This window comes from Glycine max, chromosome 20, assembly GCF_000004515.6.
Source record: "Glycine max cultivar Williams 82 chromosome 20, Glycine_max_v4.0, whole genome shotgun sequence".
NCBI classification, from domain to species: domain Eukaryota; kingdom Viridiplantae; phylum Streptophyta; class Magnoliopsida; order Fabales; family Fabaceae; genus Glycine; species Glycine max.
The window spans coordinates 37,512,387-37,539,363 of NC_038256.2; the positions used below are offsets into that span (position 1 = coordinate 37,512,387).

Genomic DNA, 26,977 nt, shown 5'->3' on the forward strand with positions numbered 1-26,977 from the left:
TGAGAACTTAACCTTTCATTCTAGTAGCAAATTCTTCAGTGCAAAACCTTGGAATACAAGGGAGTTCTCTTAAAAGTTTTATATTTTAATATTTTCTTTTGAAAAATAATACATGTTGAGCTAAACAAAAGGTAATAATAGGAGTTCAAATAGAATAACATGGCTACCATCTATCCACATGATCATCACCAAATTCCCCATCTTCAAGATCTCCTTCTCTGCGGTGGTCTCTCTTGTGTCTTTTGTGTCGTCCTTCATCTGATTCATGACCAGATGCATGCTGCTCCATTTATCCCAAGAAAAAAAAATACAACCAAAAACCAGAAAATAATCAGTGAACAATAAATGATAGCAATCATGAACATTTGTAAGACAGACAAGTTATAAATCTACATACACGTCTTGACTTCTTAGTCTTCTCTTTATCCATTTCATACACAGGACTTTGACGCTTCTTTCTTTGTTTTCTATTATCATCTTCAGACCTTTTGTTTTCTTTGGAGGTTTGGATTTCAGTTAACTCCATACTGTCACTGTCTGCTTTATCCTTCTTATGTGCCTCATCTTTCCCTCTTTCACGCCCTCCCTCTTTTTCCTTTCTTTGCTTCCCTTTCCTTCTTTCTCTTTCCTCCCTGTCTTTTTCCTTCTTTGCCTGCAAAAATATCATTATTAGATACCCAATGACACCTTTTCTTTTCAGACTATATGAACACAGAAAGTCATCCATTTAAGATATTGTTATCCAGGTTTCAAAACTAGTCCATGACTGACTATACAAGAGATTCACAGTCAAGAAATGAAATACTACCGCAAAGGATTTGAAATTTTTGTTTATCTTCAAATGATTGTGATATGTACTTTGTATTTACTTGGAAAATTCACTCGTATTCTTTCATAGTGATTGAAAAATTTATTAACAACCATGCATTAATAGGACTTCATCTACACTTTAAAAGAAAAGAATAAAAAGAAAATTAAGTGAGCACAACAACATGCTTTCATCTGTGATGATACTCCGTTTAGCAAGATGTCCAGATAAAAATAGAACAACGAATGCATAAATTGGCACACTATAGCATACAACAGCAGGAGTGACAATTATGACAACTGATATACCTAGTCATTGGAACTACGCGGAAATCTATGGACTTCATGTAAAGATAGTTTGTTATTCATATGCAAGAAAAAATTAAAGACAAACATAAATCTTGAATGCAGATGCAATGAGCAGAATTTATACCCTTTCCTCTTTTCGTTTCCGCTCATTCTCTTTTGCCTCTTCTTTTAGCTGTGCAATGTACTCCTCAAATACTTCCTTGCAAAGGCTCTCATCTCCAATAGACCTAACAAAACATACCCAATAAAAGTAAAAATAGAAACTTGAATATTTTATGTTAGGAAATAGTTTCAAGATATGTAAATTAATTCTAGGCGGCAAATCCAAAGAGCAGTGCACAGCGGACAACCCCAAATATGTTATAGCAGAACAGAGAGCCTACTATACCTGAGATACAAGAAACAATATTAAGTAATTTATAATACACAATAATGCTCAAATCTCAAAAAGTACATCTGATTTAAGACATTTATCAATAATACTCAGAATTAGTGGAAAAGGGTGGTTCTGGCGGGAAAAACTACAGTTTGCTGGGATTAATCCATAACAAAGGGGACATGCCAGTCAAACAACAGGTATTTCACCCTTAGGTGCAGTGCCAAACACTATTTGGCTGCAACCCCAGTCAGCACAGCCGCAAGAGAAAGATAGAATATTACGGCAAGCCTGTAGGGACCAGAGATGGTGATACAACACGACAGCGCTATGGTGCCACAATTTTTCACAATTGATTATTCTACGTTTATTATTGAAAATTTGGCTATTAAACAGTAGTACAAACTACATAATACAAGGATTTGGATCCTCTAAAGGTTAATTAAAAAATTAGCAGTTGAGATTTAACAAGTTTGCTATACATGTGCATGTATTTTTTATCACAACATCAACTGTAGATGGCTATAACTATACATTTTACCTTCTAAAGTGTTCCCCTCACTTTACAAGAGCCAAATCCACTATCTACAGCCAATTAATAGGGCATATTGTTTTATACACCAGCTTCTATTTGCCAAATATTAAAGAACACAAGTTCTGAAGGGAAAGAAAGTAAGATGACCTAAACTCAGCTGGCTTAAGAACCTAAACAATTAATGGTAAAGTTCCATTATTTACAAAATTCCATGTATTAGCATAATTAATGCATTTAGAGAATCAGCATCATTATTCGTAATTAGTTGTCTTTTCCTATTCTCAAATATTTATTGATTGATTTTCCCTATTTTTAAAAACTTAGGAGCATAAATAATTAGTATTCTCCCTTTGTGTTTAATAACACTGCAAGTAACATTTCACATATTCCTTTCCTAAATCTGATAGTGACTTGGGTATTATGGGGTGCCTAAGTCCCAGATCGAGTAGTATAGGATGCTTTGATGGAGTATTTAAGTGGTTGGCTCTCCTCCTTTATTGGCTAGCTTTTAAGGCAGGGTTCCCAAAGTGCTTAGGTGCTATTTTTTTTTGGTCAGCAAAGATAATATATTATATATAGAAAGAGTACCAGAGGTACTGGAATACATAAGGGGGGTAGCCATGGTAATGGTTCCATAATCAGACAAAATAGTCTGAGAAGGAACCACTCTATAGAACCCAAAGAAAAACATAGATAATGGCTAAAGTAAACCTCTAGTAGTACAAAAAGATTGTCTAATATTGCTGGACCAGTAATTAAAATGTTCTGTGAATCCTTTCTCATAATTCCTAAGCCAGGTCCAAAGTATGAAAATTGCATCTTCAAAGACTTTGTTTGCATCGAAAGAGGCATTAGAGAATACTATGCTATTCCTTGTCTTCCAAATGGACCAGGTTAGGGCCAGCCACCAGCACTGCCACCTATTGCTCCTAACACCATCAACTTGAAGTCCCATATATTGATTGAAATTCATTTTTGGGGTGAGGGGAGCAGCTCCTTTTATATTTATCCATGACATAGCTTCCCACCATAAAGGCTGAATTTTTGAGCAATGGAAAAATAGGTGTCCTGCGTTCTCTTCTTCAACTCTGCATAAAGGGCATGAGGTGTCAGCAACCTGCACTTGCCTTCGCTGTAACTTATGTCTTGTCGGAAGTCTATCCCTAATAAGTCTCCAAGCAAAAATTGCTATTTTGCTTGGAACCTTTATACTCCATAATTTGGCAATTGATATCAAAGCTGGTTGTCAATATCTTGGAAAGGACTCCCTATGGAGGGTTCCGATCAACAAGGAAGATGAGTGAAATGAAATGAATGAAGATGTCGGCTCTCAAAGGAGGTGTTATGATAGGGACATACGTATTATAGGGTAGGGTGCCTAAGTCCCACATCGAGTAATATGGGAAGCTCGGTGGAGTATTTAAGCGATTGATTCTCCCCCCTTAACAACTAGCTTTTAAGGGAGGGTTCCTAAATTGCTCAAGTGTTTATCAAAATCTTTACAATTTTAGCATGGTATCTTTAAGACTCCAAAAGTTAGCTCAATAGAATTGTTCAAGCCTTACAAAGGTTGTTTTGCCATATTCCCAGTCAATAAGGGATATCTTAACGCACCTCTCGCCTAAGACTAAACATTGACAAATGAAGTTTACAAAAATGGACATCTGGAAGAAGCCTAGCATCAAGACTAGTTAAGATCATAAGCCATATAATAGATAGGTTGGGCTTAACTCAACCAAAATATCTAACTTAGAAAGGAACGAATCATCCAAGCCTTATAAGGAATATTCTAGTGATATTCCTAATCGATGTGGGACATTTTAATAATGATAAGGCCACGGTATCAACATCAAAAATAGTTTCTCCCTTTCAATATTTAGAACTCATGGAACTTGATTATCAGCAAAACCATATTTGGTGTTTTAGTTTGCACTCGATCTTCTCTATATAGAGTTTTTAGTTTCTTGCTCTGGTTCTATTGTGCTTCGTTGGCTTTGTTTTAGCATACATTTCCACATATTACATGTTGGCTCCATTCTTGATTGTCTTTATGAAAATGGCTTCATTTTGGCTTACCTTTCCTCATATTGGCTTTGGCATATTGCTAGTCAATATCGGAAATCTTAACACACCTCTCACCTAAGTCTAAAAATTGAGAAATGAAGTTTACAAAAATGGACATATGGAAGAAGCCTAACATCAAGACTAGATAGGATCAAATGCTAGATAAGAAATGGATTGGGCTAAACTCAACCAAAATAAAGGAGTGGATAGTCCAAGCCTTATAAGGAATATTCTAGGGATATTCCTAATCAATATGGGACATTTGGTATCCACGTTAAAAATAGTTTCTCCCTAACAATATTTTGAATTCATGAAACTTGATTACCACCAAAACCATATTTTGTGTTTTAGTTTGTGCTCAATCTTCTCTATATAGAGTTTTTAGTTTCAAGCTCTTGTTCCATTGTGCCTCGATGGATTCATCCTAGCATACATTTCCACATATAATGTGTTGGCTCCATTCTTGCTTGTCTTTATGAAAATGGCTTTGTTTTGGCTTATCTTTCCTCATAATGGCTTTGGCATATTGCTAGTTAATATGGGAAATCTTAACACACCTCTCACCAAAGACTAAATTGAGAAATGTAGTTAACAAAAATGGACATATGGAAGAAGCCTAACATCAAGACTAGATAGGATCAGATGCCATATAAGAATTGGATTGGGCTTAACTCAACCAAAAAATCTAACTTAAAAAGGAGTGAATTTTCCAACCCTTATAAGGAACATTATGGTAATATTCCTAATCGATATGGGACATTTTAATAGTGTTATAGCCATGTTATCAAATTCGAAAATAGTTTCTCCCTTGATTACTTAATTTTGTGTTTTAGTCTGCATTCAATCTTCTCCGTATAGAGCTTTTAGCTCTGGTCCATTGTGCCTCGTTGGCTTCGTTCTAGCATACATTTCCACGTATAACGTGTTGTCGTGTTGGCTCCATTCTTGGTTGTCTTTATGAAAATGGTTTCATTTTGGCTTGTATTAGCTTTACTCTAGCATGCCTTGCCACAAGTTTGGACTTGTTTCTCCATCCTACCTTCCTGCGGTTCGGCCATGTCTCACATTACTAGGTACTTAAGTGTCTATTTCTCACTTTCATCTACTTTTCACTCGTCATCATTTAGTTCTTTGTCGTTTGCTTGTTATGCCTCACCAAATTTCCAACTTGACATATGTCCCTACCATTGACCACCACAATTATCTCCCATCCCAATGTCATTCGCTGACATAGCGCTATCATGTTTGCATACTCTAGTAACCAAACTCTAGTTACTCCCTTTGCACATATTTGAGTTTAACAAGGACATTCCAGTAACTAATGCAATAAAATATATGCTGAAATCAACATCCTTAACTATAATTAGTTGTTTTTCCTATTCCTTATATGATTGATCACAATTTCCAATTTCATGTATTTAAATATCCTCAACCAACATTATAAATAAAGATAGCCTTTTGTTTTTTCTAACACATTGCCAATAATATTCAAATATTCCTATGCTACTTAAATCCCTACAATTCCATGGAATAGAAATTCCCAATTTTGTTGGCAAAAGAAATTGCATGGAAGGATCATTCCAGGCCTTGTTCAATAGAACTACAAATCAACACTCCTTTCCAAAAAGTGGAAATGGTGATTTCAAGCTCCACTAAATGAGATATAATCTCTTTTTCCTAATATATTCTCATTTATTTTATAGAACTAAAGTTATCCTTGATTAAATAAATCCTATATTCTAATCTATTTTTTAATAATTCAATCTACTCTTCATTTCCTGCAATAAATTTTAAATACTCGAGTTAAATTTACAACAAATAATACTGAAGCAAATATGTAACAATGCAAAAAGTATAATAATAAGTTGACCATTGTTTGCATTTCTAGTGAAGCATATTAAGTTATTTACATCAATTTTGATGTCATTCAGTAGTTCTACATTGATACCATGTACAAAACAATAGTATCACTTGACCACTGTCAAGTTAACTAAGTATGACAACCCATTCATTCCTATTTCGTGAATAATCATTCTGTACACCAAATATGATGTAATTATATGAAACTTAAGTTGCTAGAGCAGAATGATAAAGCCTTATTGCTCTGCAACTACCCATACTGCCATACAACAGTTTATCCCGTTCAAGGGACTAGCCTAATTTTGAAAACATTAGAAAAAAAGAAACATATATTTATGTTTAATGTTTAAATTTATCATTGATCCAGACCTGAACTCTTGGCTATCTTCAACAAGTGGTCTACAGTCCTCCCACTTTGAAGACACAGTAAAGTCCTGCAGTTAAAAAGACAAAAAAGCATAAGCAATATTCCTTATTTCCCAACCATTACAATATAACAGAACTTAGAAGTTGATGTCCACGATACTGCACCTTGGTAGAATGTAGCAGATGAAAAAAATCATCTGCAAGACGTTTACGCTTCTTAGCTTCCTTCTCCTCCTTCTCCTTCACGCGTTCTAGTAGCTCGTCAAACACTAGCTGCAGGATAGCACAGCATCAGACCAAACATGCTGATATAGCCACAAATTAGGATTACCATATCTAAATCTTTAATTGTTTAGTTTATCTAATTTCTTTATCTTTTCTTATTTCAGATTCTTATTTTATTAATTAGAGTAATTTTTAGATAAGATCTTATTAATTAGGGATATTATTTTTGTTATTAATTAGGATAATTGTTAGTTATGGTCCTATCAATTAGGATTCTCTTTATTTTTATTTTATCAATTAGGATAATTATTAGATATCTTTGTAACCTATTTAAAGGGCAGAATTGATTGAAATTTAATCAAGAGATATTCAGAAAACTTGTGTGAGTTTAAGAAGGGCTCTGTCAAGGACGAGTTTGCTTCTTGCTTTCACAATAGATCGAAACAAGTCTTCCGTGTCTAGACCTGTGACCCGATCCTACGCTAAGGACGAGTTTAAGAAGCTTAACTGTTTTAAGACATATGACACCTTGCATGGTCACTTATGAATCTGGTAAACATTTCATAAAAGTCCCTTGGATATGACAGACAAAATAGAGTACTTTAGACTGTATCCAATTATCATAATAACCAGTTTTCCGACTTTTTTCTATTAATTCCTGTATTGAGTGATCCATGTTCATTATATTGCTGAGTCTTATGATGGCTATCGAGAGCATTATAGGAAATGGCCTCACCTTAAAAGACACAGTATCAGTGTATCAGGGGGGCAAATAGGGGTTTTCAAGCCATGTAGGAACAGCACTCACTACTACCATGGATCAGATGATCTCTAATGCTATAGCGGCCACAATAGTCACAACATGAAAACATGATGTAAACCGAAAATGGTAGTGATAGCAGTGCTATAGCACACAATTCACAACCTTACTTTAAAGAATTCCAAAATTCATTTTCCGTGTAAGGAGCTAGTCTCCCATTTCTCTAATAGTAAAACTCAGTTCCTATCCGCATTTATCTATCCATGTAAGATTGAATGATCAAGATTAGCTCCTCTCTCACTTAATATACTCCCTACACGTGTACACATACACAGAATGTCTTAATAAAAGTATGCAAAGAAAAAACCATAAACTAAACTACTAAAGCATAACTTAGCAAAACTAGTGACAAATGAAAAGTTTGAGGCACCACTCATTGCAATAAACAAACTTGTAATTAGTATTGAGACATGTAAAGAAATTTAATACTGGAATGCATAAAACAGAAGATATAAATATATATTTCACTAATTTACCTACCTTTAAGTTGAAATCAGATATTGGTGGAGTGCTAATGTCTTTTAATAAAACTGATTTGAAGTCTTCAAAAGTCAAGGTTGACGATAATGTGATCTGAGAAGCACAATAACATCATATCCATCAGAAAAGATTTCTTAAGCAGAAACCACAAAAGACTGATACATCATACCTTTGTCAATTTCACTGCATCTTTTATTCGACTTTTTTCTTCATGATACTGTAATATACAAATACAAAGGAAGATTGGCATTTTATGAGAACCACTTTTTATCAATGGTAATTATTTTCAGGATGCATGAAACTAGAAGTCCCCCAACTCTTTTTAATCAAGGAACAACCTTATTATAAATATGTCTAATGAAGCCTCATTCAAACCCAATTTGAATGACTGGGATTTAGCCAAGAGCATGGGAGTAACTTGTCAAATCCAGGAGGGCATAGTGGTCTCAAAGCTGACAGACATGGAAGAAAGGGACAAGGAGGAGGCAAAAAGGTTGGGAAGCAGGGAGCGGGTCCAATGAAGATACTGTCCTATAATATCAGAGGGCTGGGGAGCGGGGTTAAGTGGGCAGCAATACGAAAATTGGTAAAAAAAGGAGTCGATATGTTGTGCCTACAATAAACCAAGAAGGAGCAAGTTGATAAGGTCTTGTGCCAAGCATTGTGGGGTGATTCAGATATTACTTGGGCAATGCAGCCAGCAAATAATAATGCAGGGGGAATTCTGTGTATATGGAGTGAACAAGTTTTCAGACTAGAAAAGAAATGCAGTGGGCTGTGGATTTATTTACCTGGAAGGAACATGGATTGCTGATGGTGTAAAAGTCAGTATTGTGAATATTTACTCGCCTTGTGAAGTGGGCCTAAAGAGAAATCTGTGGGATCAAATCAGGCAGCTGAGAAATGTAAATTTGGGAGGTTTATGGTGTATGTTAGGTGACTTCAACAGCATAAGAAGGCCATTGCAGTGGACAAAGAATGCTGCAACCTACCTTAACTGAAGCCTGCTGTCTGTACCTTTTATCTACTTAGGTATCCCGAATGGGTCAAACCCAAGAAGTAGTGTGACTTGGGATCCTATTCTTAAAAAAACAAAAGCACCTATCATTTGGGGGAAGCGTGACTTTGATAAAGTCAGTCCTGAACTCAATTCATATTTACTTTCTTTCATTTTTCAGGATCCCGAAGAAGGTAGTAGATAAGTTGGTGAAACTACAGAGATGGTTCCTGTGGGGTGGAGATACAGAGCAGAAGATTGCTTGGATTAGCTAGGAATCAACATGTCTGTCGAAGGAGAAAGGAGGTTTGGGAATCAGAGATTTGACCAAGTTTAATTGCGCTCTTCTTGGAAAATGGAGGTAGAATCTGTTTCATCATCAAGGAGAAATATGGGCTAGAGTGTTGGATTCAAAATATGAAGGGTGGAGGAACCTAGACGAGAATAGAAGGAATTCAGTAGAATTTGTCTGGTGGAAAGATCTTAGCTCTATATGCCATAGCTCAGGGGAGGAAAGCTGGTTCAAATCTGGAATAAAATGGAGTGTGGGTTATGGTTCTGGTTCAAAGGTTAGGTCTTGGGAAGATGGGTGGAAGGATGATGGGATCCCTCTGATGGTAAAGTACTCTAAATTTTACCTGAATTTGAACCAAAAAAAAACATTACATTCAGCAGTATAGGTGGAGCCTGGGAGTGGTTCCTGCAGTGGAGGAGATTACTTTTTGAGGCTGAGATACCTATGGGTGCCAATTTTTGGAAGGAAATCCAAGGACTCTGTTATAATTATATGTATCTTTAGAATAGATTTTTGTATCTGTTTTAGCTTATTGTAGAAGACAGCAGTGTGTCTTGTCTTGTCAAAGCATTCAAGCTTCTCTCTCCTCTTTGTATATATATATATATATATATGTTATTTGAATGAAAAAGTGTGTGAGTGATATTTTTTCCTCACTACTTCAAAATCTAAGTTGGCATCAGAGCGGGTTTCGTCCGCCGTCCGCCGCCGTCACTTCCGGCCGCCATTCTCTCCGGCGTAACTAGGGTTCGAACCGCCCTGGAAAGCGCGATCCAACCCTGCAGGTTGCGTCGCCATCAGAGTTGTCACGCGCCGTCACAGCTCCTCACGTTTTCCGGCGCGTGTGGTCCACGCGCCGCCGTCCCGACGTCAGAAGCTTGCCCAGCTTGTTCCGGCAGCTTCGTCATTCTTCTCTAAGCCTGTTTCAGGTGTTGCTTTTTGATTTTGGCAAGCCTTTGTGCCTGCACGTGCCTTCTTCTATCCTTTGTTCCTTTGGGTTTCCATTGTTGATCAGAAATGGCCTCTTCTGGACCAGTTTTTTCCTTCTCTGGAACCCCAACAATCACAACTACAAAACTGAACTGGAAAAATTATCAATCTTGGTCTGCCTCTGTGGAGCTTTGATTCCTTGGCCAAGTACATCATGACCATTTGGAGAAAGGAGTTGATGTTGTTCCAAATAACAGAAAACTTGAGTGGGAGAAGCTTGACTATCAACTCTGTGTTGTATTATGGCAATCAATTGAGCCAGATATTTTGGAGATCCTTAGGTCATTCAAAACGTGTCATTCTTTTTGGAAAAAGGCCTAAGAGATCTTTGCAAATGATATTCAAAGCCTCTTTGATGCAACCATGAAGGTTACAACTCTCAAACAAACTGGCCATGACATGATTGCACATGTAGGAAAGGCTAGGGCAACAGTTGAAGAGCTGAAAAAGTTTCTGGTAGCTGACTCATTGGAAGAAATGAATAGAAAACTGGATAAGTTTTACATGGTCCTCATCCTGAGGAGTCTACACTCTGACTTTGATCATGTGCGTGATCAAGTTCTTGCTGGAGATCAAGTTCCATCAATGGACTATCTCATCACAAGGTTACTGCGTGTGCCTCATGCGCTGAAAGAAGAAAATCCAGCTGATGTGGTGGAAACGTCAACAATGGTTGCATCTCGTGGAAGAGGGGGAGGCCATAATAGTAGAAGAGGCCGCAGTGGAAAAGGTGGACGTCCTCAATGCACATATTGCAAGAGGATAAAGAAGAATGAAAACTATGTCAAGCAAGCCAACAAGAAAAGGAAGGAAGTGGTACTTGAACCCGGTGATGATCTTGGACATTTGAGGACAAATGTTTTCCAAGAAGGAGGGAATGATGAGAATCATGAAACTGGTCAAATACAGGCTAAAGGCCCAAGTGGAGAAGGACGAAGGCCCAAGTGGAGAAGGACAAAGCCCCCGAGTGGAGAAGGATGAAGGCCCAGAGGCAGAGACACTATCAAGACTATTAATTGTTGCTGAAGGCCCAAGTTAAATATGTTTTTAGTTAAAAATTTTATTTATTATAATTTTGACCCAAACTGTTTAGAAGGCTCATGTCTATTTTTATCTTTTTGTTCAGATACACTATAAGTATTTGTTTTTGTTTTCAATAAAGGGACTTTTGGCATTTGATAAAATTTGGTGAGAGTTTCTCTCTGAGTTCCTTGTTGAACCAATCTCAGACTTATCAAGGTAATCCTTGTGGCGTCTACCCTGACTTATTTTCCTTCACCGGAAGTGGCGTCAACCAAACCTCCGTAGCCTGTATCAAACGATCCACTCCTACTCAGGTTCGCATCATCTGCAAGAGAATTGCTATTCCCTGCATGGATTTCCTGAAAAAGTTGCCAAGGTAGCTCAGACAGAAAAATCAGAGTCTAAGTTCTCTGATAAAGAGTACCAAGAGTATTTGAAGCTGAAATCTGAGAAATCCAGCAGCCAGGCTTCACCTTCCTCTGTACCATGTTATTCAACAGCATGTATTTCTCAATCTATTGACGGTTCTAGTCCTTGGATACTTGATTCAGGTGCCTCTGATCATATTTCTGGTAACAAGTCCTCTTTCACAATCATGTCTTTTCCAAAAATTCCCCATTTTGTTACTGTAGCTAATGGTTCCAAAGTTGCAGCTCAAGGAAGTGGTCAAGTCTCCTTGTCTTCCTCACTAAAGTTGGATTCTGTTTTGCTTATTCCTCAGTGTCCCTATAATCTAATTTCATTGAGTCAGGTAACCTGTTCATTAAATTGTTCAATAACATTTACTTCTAATTCTTGTGTTATTTAGGAACATGGCACGAGTCGAGTGATTGGAGAAGGACGTGAATCAAGAGGACTTTACTACCTGAAATCCAACTTTTCTGTTTCCTGTTCTGCAACTTCAAATCCCAAACTTTTACATGATCGTGCCACCCAAGCTTACCAAAGCTGAAAACGATGGTTCCTGGTCTGAAGAATCTTAGAGTCCTAGAATGTGAGTCATGTCAACTAGGAAAACATGTTAGGTCATCATTTTCACAAACTGTCCAAAGATGTAATTCAGCTTTCTCTACCATTCATTCTAATATTTGGGGACCAAGCCAGGTTACATCTTTTGGTTTTCGATATTTTGTAACCTTTATTGATGAATTTTCTAGATGTACTTGGGTATATTTAATGAAAGACAGATCTGAACTTTTGCCTATCTTTATGTCCTTTCTCAATCAGATTGAAAACCAATTTGAGAAAACAATTAAGATTTTTAGAAGCAACAATGCAAAAGAGTATTTCTCTCATGATTTTTCCTCCCTTTTATCTTCAAAAGGCATTTTACATCAATCCACTTGTCCCCATACACCACAACAAAATGGTATAGCTGAAAGGAAAAATCGTCATCTTCTTGACACCGCACGCTCACTAATGTTAGCCTCTCATGTTCCTACACACCATTGGGGGGATGCGGTTCTTACTGCTTGTTTCTTAATTAACAGAATGCCTTCATCCTCCCTTGAAAATCAAATTCCTCACTCAATCATTTTCCCTCATGATCCATTATTTCATGTTCCACCTAAAGTGTTTGGTTGTACTTGTTTTGTCCAAGATCTCTCTCCCGGTTTAGACAAACTTTCTGCTCGAGCAATCAAATGCGTCTTTTTAGGTTATTCTCGTCTTCAAAAGGGTTACAAATGCTATTCTCCCTCTATTAGGAGATACTATATGTCTGCAGATGTAACCTTCTTTGAAGACACCCTTCTTTTCACCATCTATGGATCATTCTTCTTCCATCCAGAATGTACTTCCAATTCCCTCTCCCTGTCCTCTAGATACTTCAAACCAAAATGTCAGTGAAGTTCCACATTCGACTGATGTTGGTCCTCCAGTACTTGAAGGTTCACCTCATGATTCTCATTCTACTTCAATCACTCCTCAAGCCATGGATCCTGCCATCTCTCATTCCTCTGATTCAAACTGGCCCATTGCCATCCGGAAAGGTACTAGATCTACTCGTAATCCTCATCCTATCTATAACTTTCTGAGTTATCATCATTTGTCTCCTTCATATTCTTCTTTTGTTTTTTCTCTATCTTCATATTTTGTCCCTTCTAATGTTCATGAGGCACTTAGTCAACCTGGATGGCGACAGGCTATGATTGATGAAATGCAGGCTCTTGAACATAGTGGCACTTGGGAACTTGTCCCTCTTCCTCCTGGCAAGAAGACGATGGGTTGTAGATGGGTCTACGCAGTTAAAGTTGGGCCTAATGGTGAGATTGATCGACTTAAGGCTCGATTAGTAGCTAAAGGCTATACTCAGATATATGGCCTTGATTATTGTGACACCTTCTCTCCTGTAGCTAAGATTACTACTGTTCGTCTGTTTCTTGCTATGGCTGCCATGCGTCATTGGCCTCTCTATCAGCTTGATATTAAAAATGCATTTCTCCATGGTGACCTTGAAGAGGAGATTTATATGGAGCAACCTCCTGGGTTTGTTGCTCAGGGGGAGTATGGTCTTGTTTGTAAGCTGCGTTGATCTCTCTATGGGTTGAAGCAATCCCCTCGGGCTTAGTTTGGTAAATTCAGTCATATTGTTCGACTTTTTGGGTTGAAACGTAGTGAGGTTGATCATTCTGTTTTTTATTGTCATTCATCCTCTGGGAAGTGTGTTTATTTGATAGTATATGTTGATGATATAGTGATTACAGGGAATGATGCTACTAAGATTGGTTAGCTAAAGGAGCACTTATTCAGTCATTTTCAGACCAAAGACTAGGGAAATTTGAAGTCTTCCTTGGTATTGAGGTGGCTCAGTCAGGAGATGGTGTTGTAATTTCTCAGAGGAAGTACGCTCTTGACATTTTGAAGGAAATAGACATGCAGAAATGTAGACCTGTTGATGGCCCTATGGATCCGAATTTGAAGCTTCTGGCAGATCAGAGTGAAATGTATCCTGACCCTGAAAGATAAAGAAGACTTGTGGGAAAACTCATTTATCTCACCATCACCAGACCTGATATTTCCTTTGTTGTTGGAGTGGTGAGTCAATTTATGCAAAATCCCCGTGTTGATCATTGGAATGCTGTTATACGTATTCTTAGATACATTAAGAGAGCTCTAGGACAAGGATTACTTTATAAAGACAAAGGTAATACACAAGTATCTGGGTATTGTGATGCAGATTGGGCTGGTTGTCCTATGAATAGGAGATCCACATCCGGGTATTGTGTCTCCATTGGAGGGAATGTTATTTCTTGGAAAAGCAAGAAGCAATCTGTTGTTGCTCGATCTAGTGCAGAGGCTGAATATAGATCTATGGTTGTGGTTACGTGTGAACTTATGTGGGTTAAGCAAATTCTTGAAGAGTTGAATTTTTACAAAGTGATGCAAATGAAGCTATATTGTGATAATCAAGCTGCTCTTCACATTGCTTCAAACCCAGTCTTCCATGAGAGGACTAAGCACATTGAGATTGATTGTCACTTCATTCAGGAGAAACTACTGTCCAAAGAGATTGTCACTGAGTTCATTAACTCCAATGATCAGCCAGCAGATATTTTGACTAAACCCTTAAGGGGGCCTAGGATTCATGTTATATGTTCCAAGCTTGGAGCATACGATTCATATGCTCCAGCTTGAGGGGGGGTGTTATAATTATATGTATCTTTAGAATAGATTTCTGTATCTGTTTTAGCTTATTGTAGAAGACAACAGTGTGTCTTGTCTTGTCAAAGCTTTCAAGCTTCTCTCTCCTCTTTGTATATATATATATATATATATATATATATATATATATATATATATATATGTTATTTGAATGAAAAAGTGTGTGTGTGAGTGATATTTTTTCCTCACTACTTCAAAATCTAAGCGACTCAACATAAATGCTCATCAACAAGACAGATGGGTGTGGCTGAGTGATCCAACTGGGTTATACACTGTACGTAGTGCAAACAAACTGCTTGACAGGGACTCAAGAGATGAGAATATAGATGGGGTATTTCAAGATATATGGAAGTTAAAAATACCAAGTAAAGCTGCATTTTTCACTTGGAGATTAATACGAGATAGACTGCCAACTAAATCCAGTTTGTGTAGAAGGAATGTTAACATCATTGATAAATTATGCCCATTTTGTAGGGATAAGGATGAGGAGGCAGCCCATCTGTTTTTCAGCTGCCATAAAATTATGCCGCTTTGGTGGGAATCCTTATCTTGGATAAATATGGTGGGAGTGTTTCCGCAGAATCCAAGACAGCACTTTCTTCAGCACTCATTCTGCAGTAGCTTTCCTGGTATTAAATCGCAGCAATGGCTCATGTGGATTTCCCTAACATGGTGTGTATGGCACCACAGAAATAGATTGGTCTTTTTAAATGACAGCTAGAACATCAACAAGCTGATGGAGGACGCTATATTTTTCAGCTGGACTTGGCTGAGAAACCTTGAGAAAGGATTTGACATACGTTTCTACTATTGCTCCAGCAATATCAGAGAGGGTTTTGTAATCATGGGGAATTAGGATTAGGTGTTGGGATGACTATGTAACCTATACAGTCTGAGTTTTGGTTCCTTAGTTCGTGCTGAATAGTTTGTACTAGGGAACCAAACCTCTGCATGGGAGACTAATGCTTGTACATATAACAGTACCCCTTGTACTGCTTTATCATATTAATATATATTAATATTTTTGCGGATAAAAAAAAACCCAATTTGAATTTTTACAGCTGTGGGACAGTAGTACTAAAGGAGTCACATAGGTAGTGCACACGAAGATCTGAATCTTCATTATGTGACTACACCTTACATTCATACCAAAAGTCCAAAAATAAATGCACCTGTAAATCATTATGGTTGCACATGCTTCTAACTAAAGATGTTCAGCCTCATGATTTTATGGGAGAGAAATTAAAAGAATCAACAAATAATAATTCTTTTTTTTATGTTTTAATGATAAATTGATATCTAAATGCATGAGATCCTAAAAGGAACAAAAATTAATAAATTTTGCCCAAGAAATTAGTAGATGAAGTTCAAAACCAATCATAAAGGCAATTTAGCATTCTCACTTGTTTCTCAAGCTCTTCAGCAACATCTTCAAACAAGTCTTTTGGAGTTGAACCTGAGGTGTTTGACGCCACTGCTACATAAGCATGTAAATCTTTCACCTACAAGACCACTCAAAACAATATCATTGCCATTGTGATAATTAAAAAGTTGATGACAACAAATCAGAAAATAGAAACAAGGTAACAACATTATGTAAGTTAGCAAAAAGTTTACATTTTTCATTTTAAAACATTAGAAAAAAAAAGATGAATAGCCCATAAAATGGACAGTTAACCTTTGTATAATAATCACGCCAGTGAGTTTTTGCTGTAAGAATGCCTGAAGCAATATGTTCTCCCATCAATTTGCGGAATTCCTCACGGTTTTTACGTTCTGTCTTTCTCACTTCTTCCTATTATGTTTGAGAACAGATATGATGAGATTAAGCAATAAAATAGAGGAAGCAGGGGGTATAGTTCTATAGAGCCCTATAGAGGATGAACATAATAGCACCTTTTGTATCTTCTTCTGCTCTTCCTCTTCCTTTTCTAAATCACGTAAATAGTCCTGAAAGGAAAAATATAAATTAGATTGACAAAAAAAAAATCAATATTAAAGATGTTGAAGTAGATTGACAGACAATTTCAATTGGGAAGAAGCTGAATAAAGATAATTACCTGGAATATTTCCAAGCGATCAATTTTTTCAAGACGAGAACATCTTTCATCAGCCTCTAAGCGATCTTGAACTTTTCGCCACTGTGTACTAGCCTGTCGAGAAAGTGATGGATGAGTGAATAACGTAGAAAATCTTTAGAAATTTCATGACCAAAAACAACTATTTACCTTTATAAAGTCACAAGATTCCAAAAACTTCCTGTATTCCATTATATTTCGCTTCCGTTCCTCCTGTACCTTTGCTCGTTCCTGATAGAAAAAAAAACAAGTAGATATTTACTAAAAGCATTTTAAAAGATTTGTAAGCTTTAATGCATTGATCACAGCCCAAAAAACTTCACTCATGCATTCATATCCAGTAACAGAAAACTTTGATCTTTTCTAAACTCTCTCAATTCCTTTATTATCTAACTCATAACAGACTTCACTTTTCCATAACTAATTTAGCTACAGCTTGACTTAATGCAACTTATCCTTGAAAAAATAGGTTTGGACTTTGGACACACAATAACCAAATTTTGATCATCCTGAAAACATCTGAAATAAATCTTACTAACAAGCGAGTGAAACACAGAAAAAAGTTATTTGTCCAAGTATAGATGCTATAGACTAACACATGCAACTGTGCAAGTGTAATCTAAAGTTTTTATCCAGAGGCAAGGTCAGCATGCTTAACACTAACAGAAATGGGCATACAAAGGAAGCATTCAAACAATGCCAAATGCATACAGGTTCTATAAATGGTTTAAGTATGATATGATGTAGTAGAATCCACCTTGTTTAGAAGTTCCTCCAAGAAGCTTTCAAACATATCCCTGCGATCTCTGTCACGTTCAACAGCCTTGAAACGTTCATCATTTTCAAATATAGACACTGCTTTGCTGAGTGATGTCCAAAAGAATCAATAGCAAAGAATAATTGTCATTATCATAAAGTAAGACAACTGGATGTATTATGTCACAAAAAAATCAATTAAAATATCATGAAATAAAAAATTAAAAAGAAAAAAAAAACCTCCATCTAGTGGATGAAGTCAAGTCCGTGGATTCCTAGAACATAATTTAATATATTAGCAAAAAAAAATATAAAGGAATCAATATATATCACAGCTATAAAGAAACATGGAAGCACAAAAACATACTTCTAACATTTTTTTAAAATCCTCCCGGGCTTTTTTCTGTTTCATACGCTTTTCTTCGGCTTCTTGTTTTTTCCTCTGATTTAAGTACTGAAAAGAAAAAAGAGTAATGATGTCATCATTTTATCAATATGTAATGTATTCCTCCACAAAGAATAGGGGCAGTATGCCCCCAACAGTACAGATTAGGGATAATAGTAAGAATAGAATCTCTGCATCCTGTGCAACTAAAAGAGATGAAGAGAAAAATCTTGTCGGGATGTATAACATGAAAGAGATTGTCCCCTGTAACCTATTATCTCTTACTGATGCATTAATATATCCTTATTATATAGTAATTTGATATAAATTTTCCTTTCTAAAAAAACATCTAGACAAATGAGAAGTGTTAGATTGATCAGAAGAAATAATGGGGATTGTGGGCATAAAAGGAAAACCATTCAAGCCTAAATAAAAGACAGGAACGAGAGAAATAGATGACATCCCCAGCAAACATCAAAATAGTTTATCCAGTACAGGAAATTTGACACCCATCTGAACTTGCCTGTTTAATTTCCTTGTGTTGAAGAGGATTTAAGCTTTTTTTATTTTCAATAGTGCATAACAAGTCAAATATATTATGAAAACATTTTAAAATAGTTTCATAGGTTGTATTTCTATAGTATACATCCAATTCCAATGTACTACACACCTACAAGACCACTTCACAAATATTTGAGGCTATTACGACAATTGTTGCTCTTAGACATGACTACAGTTGTCAATCAAAGATATTAGCATGGAATGGCCAACCCCAAAAGTGCTTTAGCAAGATCAAAAATTAAGGATACAATACGAATATTTTATAGCACACATAAACACTCAAAAATAAAAAGATGTTCATAATTAATAATTAAAATTCACAAATTACAATACTCTAAACACACAATAACCACCGGTCCACAGTAAAAAGAACCATAATGGAATTAAATGGGGATGGGGAGAGAGAGGCCATGAGAGTGTAATTGTGTAAAGAACACAACACAAACAAGAATTGAACATAGGGCCTAAAGAATGAACCATAACATAGAAACAAAAATCTAACAGAGACTTGTGCATGAGTAATGGCCACCGAACAGAGGGCACGAGCAGATAATTGGGAACGTAGTAGCTGATGAGCAATGGGTGTGACAAAAGAGTAGGACAAGCAAATATTAAGAGAAGGTTCAAATATGAGCAATGGGTCATGGACTGGTTCAAAAACAAAGGTAGGTTTGTGTGCAAATATTAAGAGAAGAAGGTTTTCAAACCCTATACAGTTTCTTTCTGGTACAAAAGATGGAGGGAAATGACACAAATGTAAAAAAAAATCTGATAACTCAAAAATGGGAAGACAGATGGATTTTTACCTATTTCGTGGCAGTAACAGCCACAACCGCAGGTTTGACAAACACAATTATCTTCACACATTTTTCTTTCTCTATTATCTATACACTTGATAAACAAATATGAAAGCAGATTGGACCCATTCAAACACTTTACAAATAGAACAAACAATTGAGACTCGCTCCTTACAGGATAAAATATGCAAGCTAAAGCAACATGAACTTAAGAGGAAAAAATAAATAAGGGAATAAAGGACAAACAAAAATGCAATAAGAGTCCTCTCCAGAGATATAAGAATTACCTCATTGAAAGCTTGCTTCCTTTCAACAAGTGTTTTTAAGGCACCATACCTTTTATCATTAATTATTAAACGCATGGACTGAAGCATAGAAATGTTGATGTCAGCCAAAACATATAAATGAGAGAAGCATTTAAACGCATGAACTTGTATATATAGATAAGAGACATTAAAATGTGTCAATGAAATTACCCTACCCGATCCCAAGTCCAGTCAGATCCAACATTTACAGACTCCAAGAGTGCTTTGAATGCATCTTTAGCCTCCTAATAAGGAAATATGATGAATGATTAATGCCCAGGAACATAACACATATAAAATATTGATATTTCACTCTCATACCATCTTATTTGCATAAACTGGAGGTTCTGGCTCAACTGCCTTTGTTTCTGCAGCCACATCATTACTTTTCTCTCCTATCAAATCATTTTTACCATCCTACAATATTTAAGACAAATCAGCCTGATAAGAACCACAAACAAAACTGACGTAAGACATATCAAACAACAACAAGAGAAGTGTACTTCTTTATCTTCTACAGGAACTCTGTCTGCAGAACCTAGAGTATCTTGAGCTGAATCATTGTTAACATCATTCCTACAATATTTACCACACTCTAAATTAAAATGACATGCCACTAGACAAATGAAATAAAGACTGAAAAAGAAACTAGTAGAATAGGCAATACATTGGTGTTACAGCAGTGTTAATATCAGTAACAACAGCTTTATCACTTCCCACACAAGTATCTGATGGTGTGACAGTATTTACAGGTGCCTCAAGTTCGTCCACTTTTGCTCCAGTTATAGCATTTGCAGAAGTAGACAGAGATGGTCCAGAAGGCATCTCAGATTGTGGATTACTTATAGATGTAGTAACAACTGGAGCAACTGAAACAGGACTTGATGGTTCTCCTTGACTGGGTAAAGTTGAATTATCTGTGTTGGGTGTTGCTTCAGTTGCAGAAGGTGTCGGAGAGGGTTGAGGATGGGAATTCAGCAATGCTTCAGGACGAGATCCACTGACAATTGCTTTTTCAACTTGCTCACGGGCCAACTAGAAGAAAATAATTTGAAGCAAAGAAATGAGTTAAAAAATAAAAGGCAGAAAATAAATGGAAGAATATTTGAAACAGCATTGTTTTCAATGGTGGAAACCTTCAGCTCCTCGGGAATTGACCACTTGGATTCATTTGTGATCTTGTTGTAGTAATACCTACAGAATATTCATTAAATAAAAAAAAATCAGAAATGAACATCAAAAAATAGAAGGGAGAAAAAGAAATTAATGAAACCAAGACCCACTTTCTTCCATCAGGACTAGTATACTCCTTCCAGTTTGTTGTTGCATCTACCCTCTAACAAAATGAAAAGAATGCAATGAGTGGATCGTTTCTCATAAAGAGACTTCTTTTCAAAATAAGAAAGACTGTATCTCATAATAGAAAATAGAAATTATAAATTCAAATCACATAAAGCAAGAATGTGAAAGAAAGAACATCTAATCTAGGAAATAAATGGGCAATGTAAACAATAAATTACTAACTAGCCAACTCACATCAAGCACTATGGCAAGTAACCTATTCAATTTTACTTATATTTTTCTAATTTCTAAGCAGCAAAAAGTCAAATGATATTTAATGGAATTTGTAGTTCCTATTACTCCAGTCTCATATGCTTCTGCGTAATGAACTTCAGCAAATAAAAACCAATTGAATATTTCCAAAAACCGGTCATCTGAAGATACAGAAATTTCAGAAGTCGTAGTAAAACTTTTTCCCCAACATATGTTCAAAGAAAGAGGTAATCAGGAACTTAAAGTTATTAATTATATAGCTTAGATAGTATCCAGTAAGCATGAATCCTGTGTGACAAATGTCTCTATATAGGAGAAACTTTAAAATATTTTAGTAGTAATGCTGATTTTAGTCAGCTTCCACATTGTTTATTTTTAATTCTTATTTTCACAGTATTAACAGAAAATCCAGTGAACAAATAATTTCACTGGCAACTTTGTCAAGTCTATCTTGCTAATCACAATCCTCCCAACAGAGCATATTGACAGGAGTAATAGGTAGTGCACATGATTATCTTAATCTTCATTATGCAACTACACCTTACATATGTACCAAAAGTCCATTAAATAGATACACCTGTAAATTTCTTTTACAAATATCATTTACAGTAATCTTTCTAAGATTCTAAAATCAGAAACTTTTCTTTTCAATTTTCCTACTTGCACAATATTAACAGAAAAATCCAAGTGAATCAAACCATTTCACCAGCAATGCTGTCAAAGTCCATCTTGCTAATCACAATCCTCCCAACAAAGCATATTGTGTATAGACAGGAGTACTAAAAGGAGTCACATACGTAGTGCACATGATAATCTGAATCTTCATTATGAAACTACACCTTACATTCATACCAAAAGTTCATAAATAAATGCACCTGTAAATTTCTTTTACAAATATTATTTACAGTAATCTTTCTAAGATTTTAAAATCAGACACCAGTAAACAGCACATACAATAAAAAGAAGGCAACCTAACTGATTGTTGTTATGGTAGAAAACCCAAGCTCTAAGGTTTGAGCCATAGTAATAAAACAAAAAAAGAAGGAAAAAAAAAACACCCATATTCTAACATTACAGTTGGTCCACACAAAGGAAGATTGGAAGCATTATTGGACAAAAAATTTGCCTCAAAGACATTAAATTCAAGTATTGTAAAAATCACAATATTTGAAACTAATAATAGAATACAAATACTAAAAATCATGCAAAGATTTAGAAGCATGTGATGCACAAATTATCAAGTGACATGACTAGCTATACGCTCATTGATAAATCATGAGAATTCATGAGAAAGGAATTAATGATCAAGACAATAACACAATGATAGAATTTACTAACATTCAAGCAATATAGTAGGTAGAGCAACCAGCAAAGACCCACAGCATATCCTACCTCTCAATAGAGTAGCACAGCATGTACCTGTAAGCACCTTAAAGCTATGGGAGTCACACATGTAGATTTGAGCAAGGTAAAATTGAAAGATATGAATTCCTAAAGGCATTAAAAAAAAAACAACTTTAAAGTGTTTGGAGTGATACTGACAAAACTCAACCATCATATGCTCAAAATCTTTACAAAAAAGGAATTGTGTCTTTTATAATTGGAATTGTTAAGTTGTGACTTTTGATTTTATGACTTACAGTTGTATTGACCTTTTTATGCATTTTCAGTATAAGTAAACTTAGATTTAGTAGAGATTTAAGGGTTATTTGCCTTATTTATGTTCTTTTAAAATATAATTTTATATTTTAGGTAGAACCTTTTGATCCGTGATATGATCCCATGATATGCCCCCTCCTGATCTTAGGTAGGATATTGATATTGACAACCTTGATGTGATTGACAATTTATCATAAATAGAAAAGGATAAAATAAGCTGCCTATCATTACCATTCTCCTTATTTAGTGTAACAATATAATCTATATGTTGTCCACCAATGCATATGAAGTAAAATGGAAGACTATAAATCATCTACCACAGAAATCACATTAAAGAAGAAATATGTGCACACACGAGAAGCGGAAAGAAACAGCACTTTCTTTTCAGAAGCAAACCTAAACAAATAAACATAACCTCTCAAAACATAAGCAATCATGAGTAAGCAGTCAACAAATCATTTTTAAATGCCCCAACCACAAAGATACAATCCTCAACAAATCACAATTGTTTTAAGAATGGATGCTGAAAATAAACTTAGGACAACATCAACTGTCTTTTGTCATTCTTTCTGATTTATAGAACAGAATCTTTTATTCTAGATTAAAAAATTGGAACAGAAAATTCATCTAGAGCATTACCCAAAGAAAACAAACAAAGCTGATATCAGACAGTCCAACCGGCAATTATCACAACACTGACCTTACAATAAGACGTAAAAGTCAAGATTGATGGTTGCCTGCCTGAGAGAAAATCTGTTCAGTAATGAGTGAGCTAATGGAGCAGATTATTTTCACCAGACTTGGACCAATAGAGAGCACATAACAATTAAACTTGAATATGTCGACTCAGCTAATATTGTAATAGACCAGGAGAGATATACACATAGCAACTTTTGGCAGAACCAAATAAATAAAAGATTCAGTCGTATGACTAACAAGTCATATAACAATATGACAACAAAATCAATTGCATGACTCACCTCAATAGGCGTCATCAATTCAAAAGGCTTCTCCCAGCTTGATACTTTAGTCTTCTTATTGTAATAAAATCTGCAAAATGAATAGAAAATTTATAAACTTAAACTTGTATACAATTATGACTAGAAGTCTATCAATGCTTTTTGTGCCAAGCAAATATGCATTACTCATGGAGAATATAAATTTTACCCAAATCATCAAATGAACATCCAGAACATTTAACAATTGATGGCAACATCAAGCAAGGGGATCAGTGTATATGGCGTACATGTATATATGGTAATATCCCTTTCATAGATGGTTCATTGAATTAACAATTTACTTACTAGAACCAAATTAAGGAAAAAGAAGAGGGATTTTGATCCCCTTTATTCCCCTTCCCATCACTCCAAAATTTTGAAACAAACAAGATTAAATCACTCCCATCCCTATCCTTCATTTCCCTCCAACCAAGCACTATGTAAACAATATTTCAAGCACAATTATGTGCCCAAAAGGAATAGCAATATTAACATCATTTGATTAAACACTCACCTAATCCTACTTTACCAACCCCTTATTCACTTTTAACCGTGATATCATATTGAGTAATATACTTTTTGTATCTGAGGTACTAAAGATTCACTATGATCATGCTCTGGTCTAACGTTGACTGAGGTATGGCTCTCGATGACCGAGATCCAAGTTGAACAGACAGTGGTCTTCCTTTCCAGTGAGGCTAAGACACTGCAGAGGTAGGTTGGGTACTTGCAAAGGCACTCCAACGCTCGAGTCAGCTGAAATTTTGGCATAATAACTATTCGCAAATAATAAATGTGCCAGTTAGTGCAACACATGTCATTTTCTAATTGGATGTCCGTCCTCAAGCCTTGCAGCAGTTATGACAGCAATCGTGGGATTTCACATTGCAATCATGCAAATTTAATTTTTTTGCCGATGTGTCAATTTCACCCCTGGTTCCAAGGTGTAAATAAACATTTTTATGGGCAAAACCAATTTTTCCACCTTTGAACCAAGAGCAAAAATGGAACCTAAGCCAAAAGCTTAAATAGTCATGATTGCAACACAAAACCCCACAATTGTTGTCATAACTGCTGCAAGCCTCAAGGAGTGACATCCAATCAAGAAACGACACATGTCCCACTAACTAAACATTTTTTGCTTATCGTTACTTTGCCAAAATCTCTGTTGACTCGAGTATTGGAGTGCCTTTGCGTGTAACCAACCCATCTTTGCTGCACCGAAAAGGAACTGTTCGTACAACTCGAATCTCAATCAACAATTGTCATGCCTCAGTCAAAATCAAACCAGAGTATGGTTAGAGTCAATCTTGAGTACCTTGGATACAAGAATACTTGATACCAGTATACATTTTTTTTTTTCATTCACTTAGCAAACAAAAACGACAAGGCCTTTTTCTACTTGATAGGTTCAGCTACATGGATCCAACGACACGCCATAATATTCATAAATTATTTAATGAAAATGCAAATATCAAAGACATTGTAGCCTAGGATTGCAAGCAAACATTTGAATCACTTACGTTCTTCCGGTAGCAGAGGTATGCTCAATCCAATCTGTGGGGCCATTCTTAGTGAGCTGTGGCTGGGCAATGGTAGCCTGAAAGAAATTAAGACAGCATTAAATTCTGCTGATACATAAGAGGCAAAACACTGAATTCATGTTGAGTAAAAAAAAAGTAAGATTCATACCAAAGGCATAACAGTTGTAACCAAAGGTTGTCCACCATTGCTCTGAAGAGTTGCACCAGTAGTAATGCTTTGGGATGAAGAACCCGTGAGAGCATGAATTTGAGGAACAGGTTGGAATTGGCCAGTAGAATTAAAATTAGCCTGCACTTGACCATAAGTGGATGGTGCAAACTGCATAAATGCAACCCTTAAATTAGCATTCACATATTAGAGTTTTAGCTTATCCATTACAAATACAACATACAAGCCAGGACTTTACCGTATATGACGAAGAGAGTGGCATTCCCGGACCACCTAAACCAGGTGTGTACCCATTAGGAGCTTGAGAATGGGCTTGAGAATCAGACTGCTGCATCATTGATTCAGATGGGATGTGCATGTTTGGACGAGCAACCGGCATTGGAATTGCCTGTGATGGGGGTGGTAACTGCGGACTAGGTCTCGGGGGTAACTGTTGAATTGGTTGAGAAAATTGTGGCTGTTGATTTTGGGGAGGTATTCCAACACCAATCAGGGGAACACCGCCCGGACCAACAGGTTGATGTTGGTAATGTTGAGAAGGCATGGAAATGAACTGCTGAGACTGTTGTGTAGGAACAGCAGGGCGAAACTGCAGAAACAAATAGGTTCCTCCCAGATAAATGATAATTTGACATAAAGCCAATACAATCAATCAATCACATTTAGGGAAAATAAATGCATTACTTGAACAGGCATAGGCGGAACAAAATTGCGCGGAGGATCCAGTGAACCAGCAATGGGAGGCCGAAGAGGCTTTCATAACAAAAAAGAAAACGCATTAAAACAAAAGAGGCGAAGAAAAACCAAAATTTTCTAGTTCTATATACTGTACCTGTAAGCCTGGATATTGCGGATTATTTGACATCTCAGCAGATAGACCTCGCACACTGATGCAATCAAAAAGGGTATAGAGTTATCAGTATCTTATAAACCATAAAGAAAACATGGTGAAAATAAGCATCACTAATTTCGAGTGCCCATGAATTGGAATTTAAAAAAAAACATGGAACCCTAAACCCAAAACAATGTGCCTCAAAATTGACCCGACAAAGAAATTCTACAGGCAAGAAAGTTTCAAGATTGAATCTTTTTTTTACCCCGGGTAAAGAAAATTAGGTTGCAAGAAAAAACCAGGGTGGCATAAAGTGAAAGTTTAGAGAATAAAAGAGGAAAACATGGAAGTGAGACAGAGACATACATACCAAAGGATACGAGGTTGATGCCTGCGAATGAGTGCTGAATGAAACGGTCGGAGAGATTTTACAGAGAGGGGTGAGACGGAGACAGGACCAAGCTGTTACCTTGGTAAGTGTCTTGATATCTTCCGAAACCAAAACCTTCCTCTCTCCTTTTTTATTTTG

At 36.2% G+C, this 26,977-nt stretch overlaps 1 protein-coding gene and 1 non-coding gene across 4 annotated transcripts; both read right to left on the reverse strand.

Annotated features, from left to right (window-relative positions):
- Positions 1 to 26,977, reverse strand: LOC100777778 (pre-mRNA-processing protein 40A). Of its 3 annotated transcripts, none has more exons than XM_014772633.3 (30): positions 26,819 to 26,977; positions 26,449 to 26,503; positions 26,301 to 26,369; positions 25,855 to 26,205; positions 25,596 to 25,766; positions 25,427 to 25,503; positions 23,886 to 23,955; positions 20,976 to 21,028; positions 20,829 to 20,886; positions 20,360 to 20,727; positions 20,196 to 20,268; positions 20,014 to 20,109; positions 19,869 to 19,937; positions 19,675 to 19,752; positions 18,012 to 18,098; positions 17,885 to 17,919; positions 17,646 to 17,751; positions 17,039 to 17,119; positions 16,871 to 16,963; positions 16,707 to 16,760; positions 16,489 to 16,605; positions 16,214 to 16,312; positions 8,012 to 8,059; positions 7,843 to 7,935; positions 6,483 to 6,590; positions 6,321 to 6,385; positions 1,241 to 1,343; positions 398 to 652; positions 168 to 280; positions 1 to 47 (listed from the first exon to the last, which is right to left on the reverse strand). In XM_014772633.3, exons 2-30 carry the CDS (start codon positions 26,479 to 26,481, stop codon positions 8 to 10), a joined length of 3,063 nt encoding a protein of 1,020 aa, XP_014628119.1. In that variant the 5' UTR covers positions 26,482 to 26,503; positions 26,819 to 26,977; the 3' UTR covers positions 1 to 7. The 3 variants fall into 3 exon arrangements, with proteins under 3 accessions (XP_014628119.1, XP_014628120.1, XP_040869224.1); XM_014772634.3 differs by having other exon boundaries at positions 26,815 to 26,955; XM_041013290.1 differs by having other exon boundaries at positions 1 to 280.
- Positions 24,750 to 24,987, reverse strand: MIR9730 (microRNA MIR9730). The gene has a single exon (NR_126766.1). It is a non-coding gene; the product is annotated as a microRNA MIR9730 (primary transcript).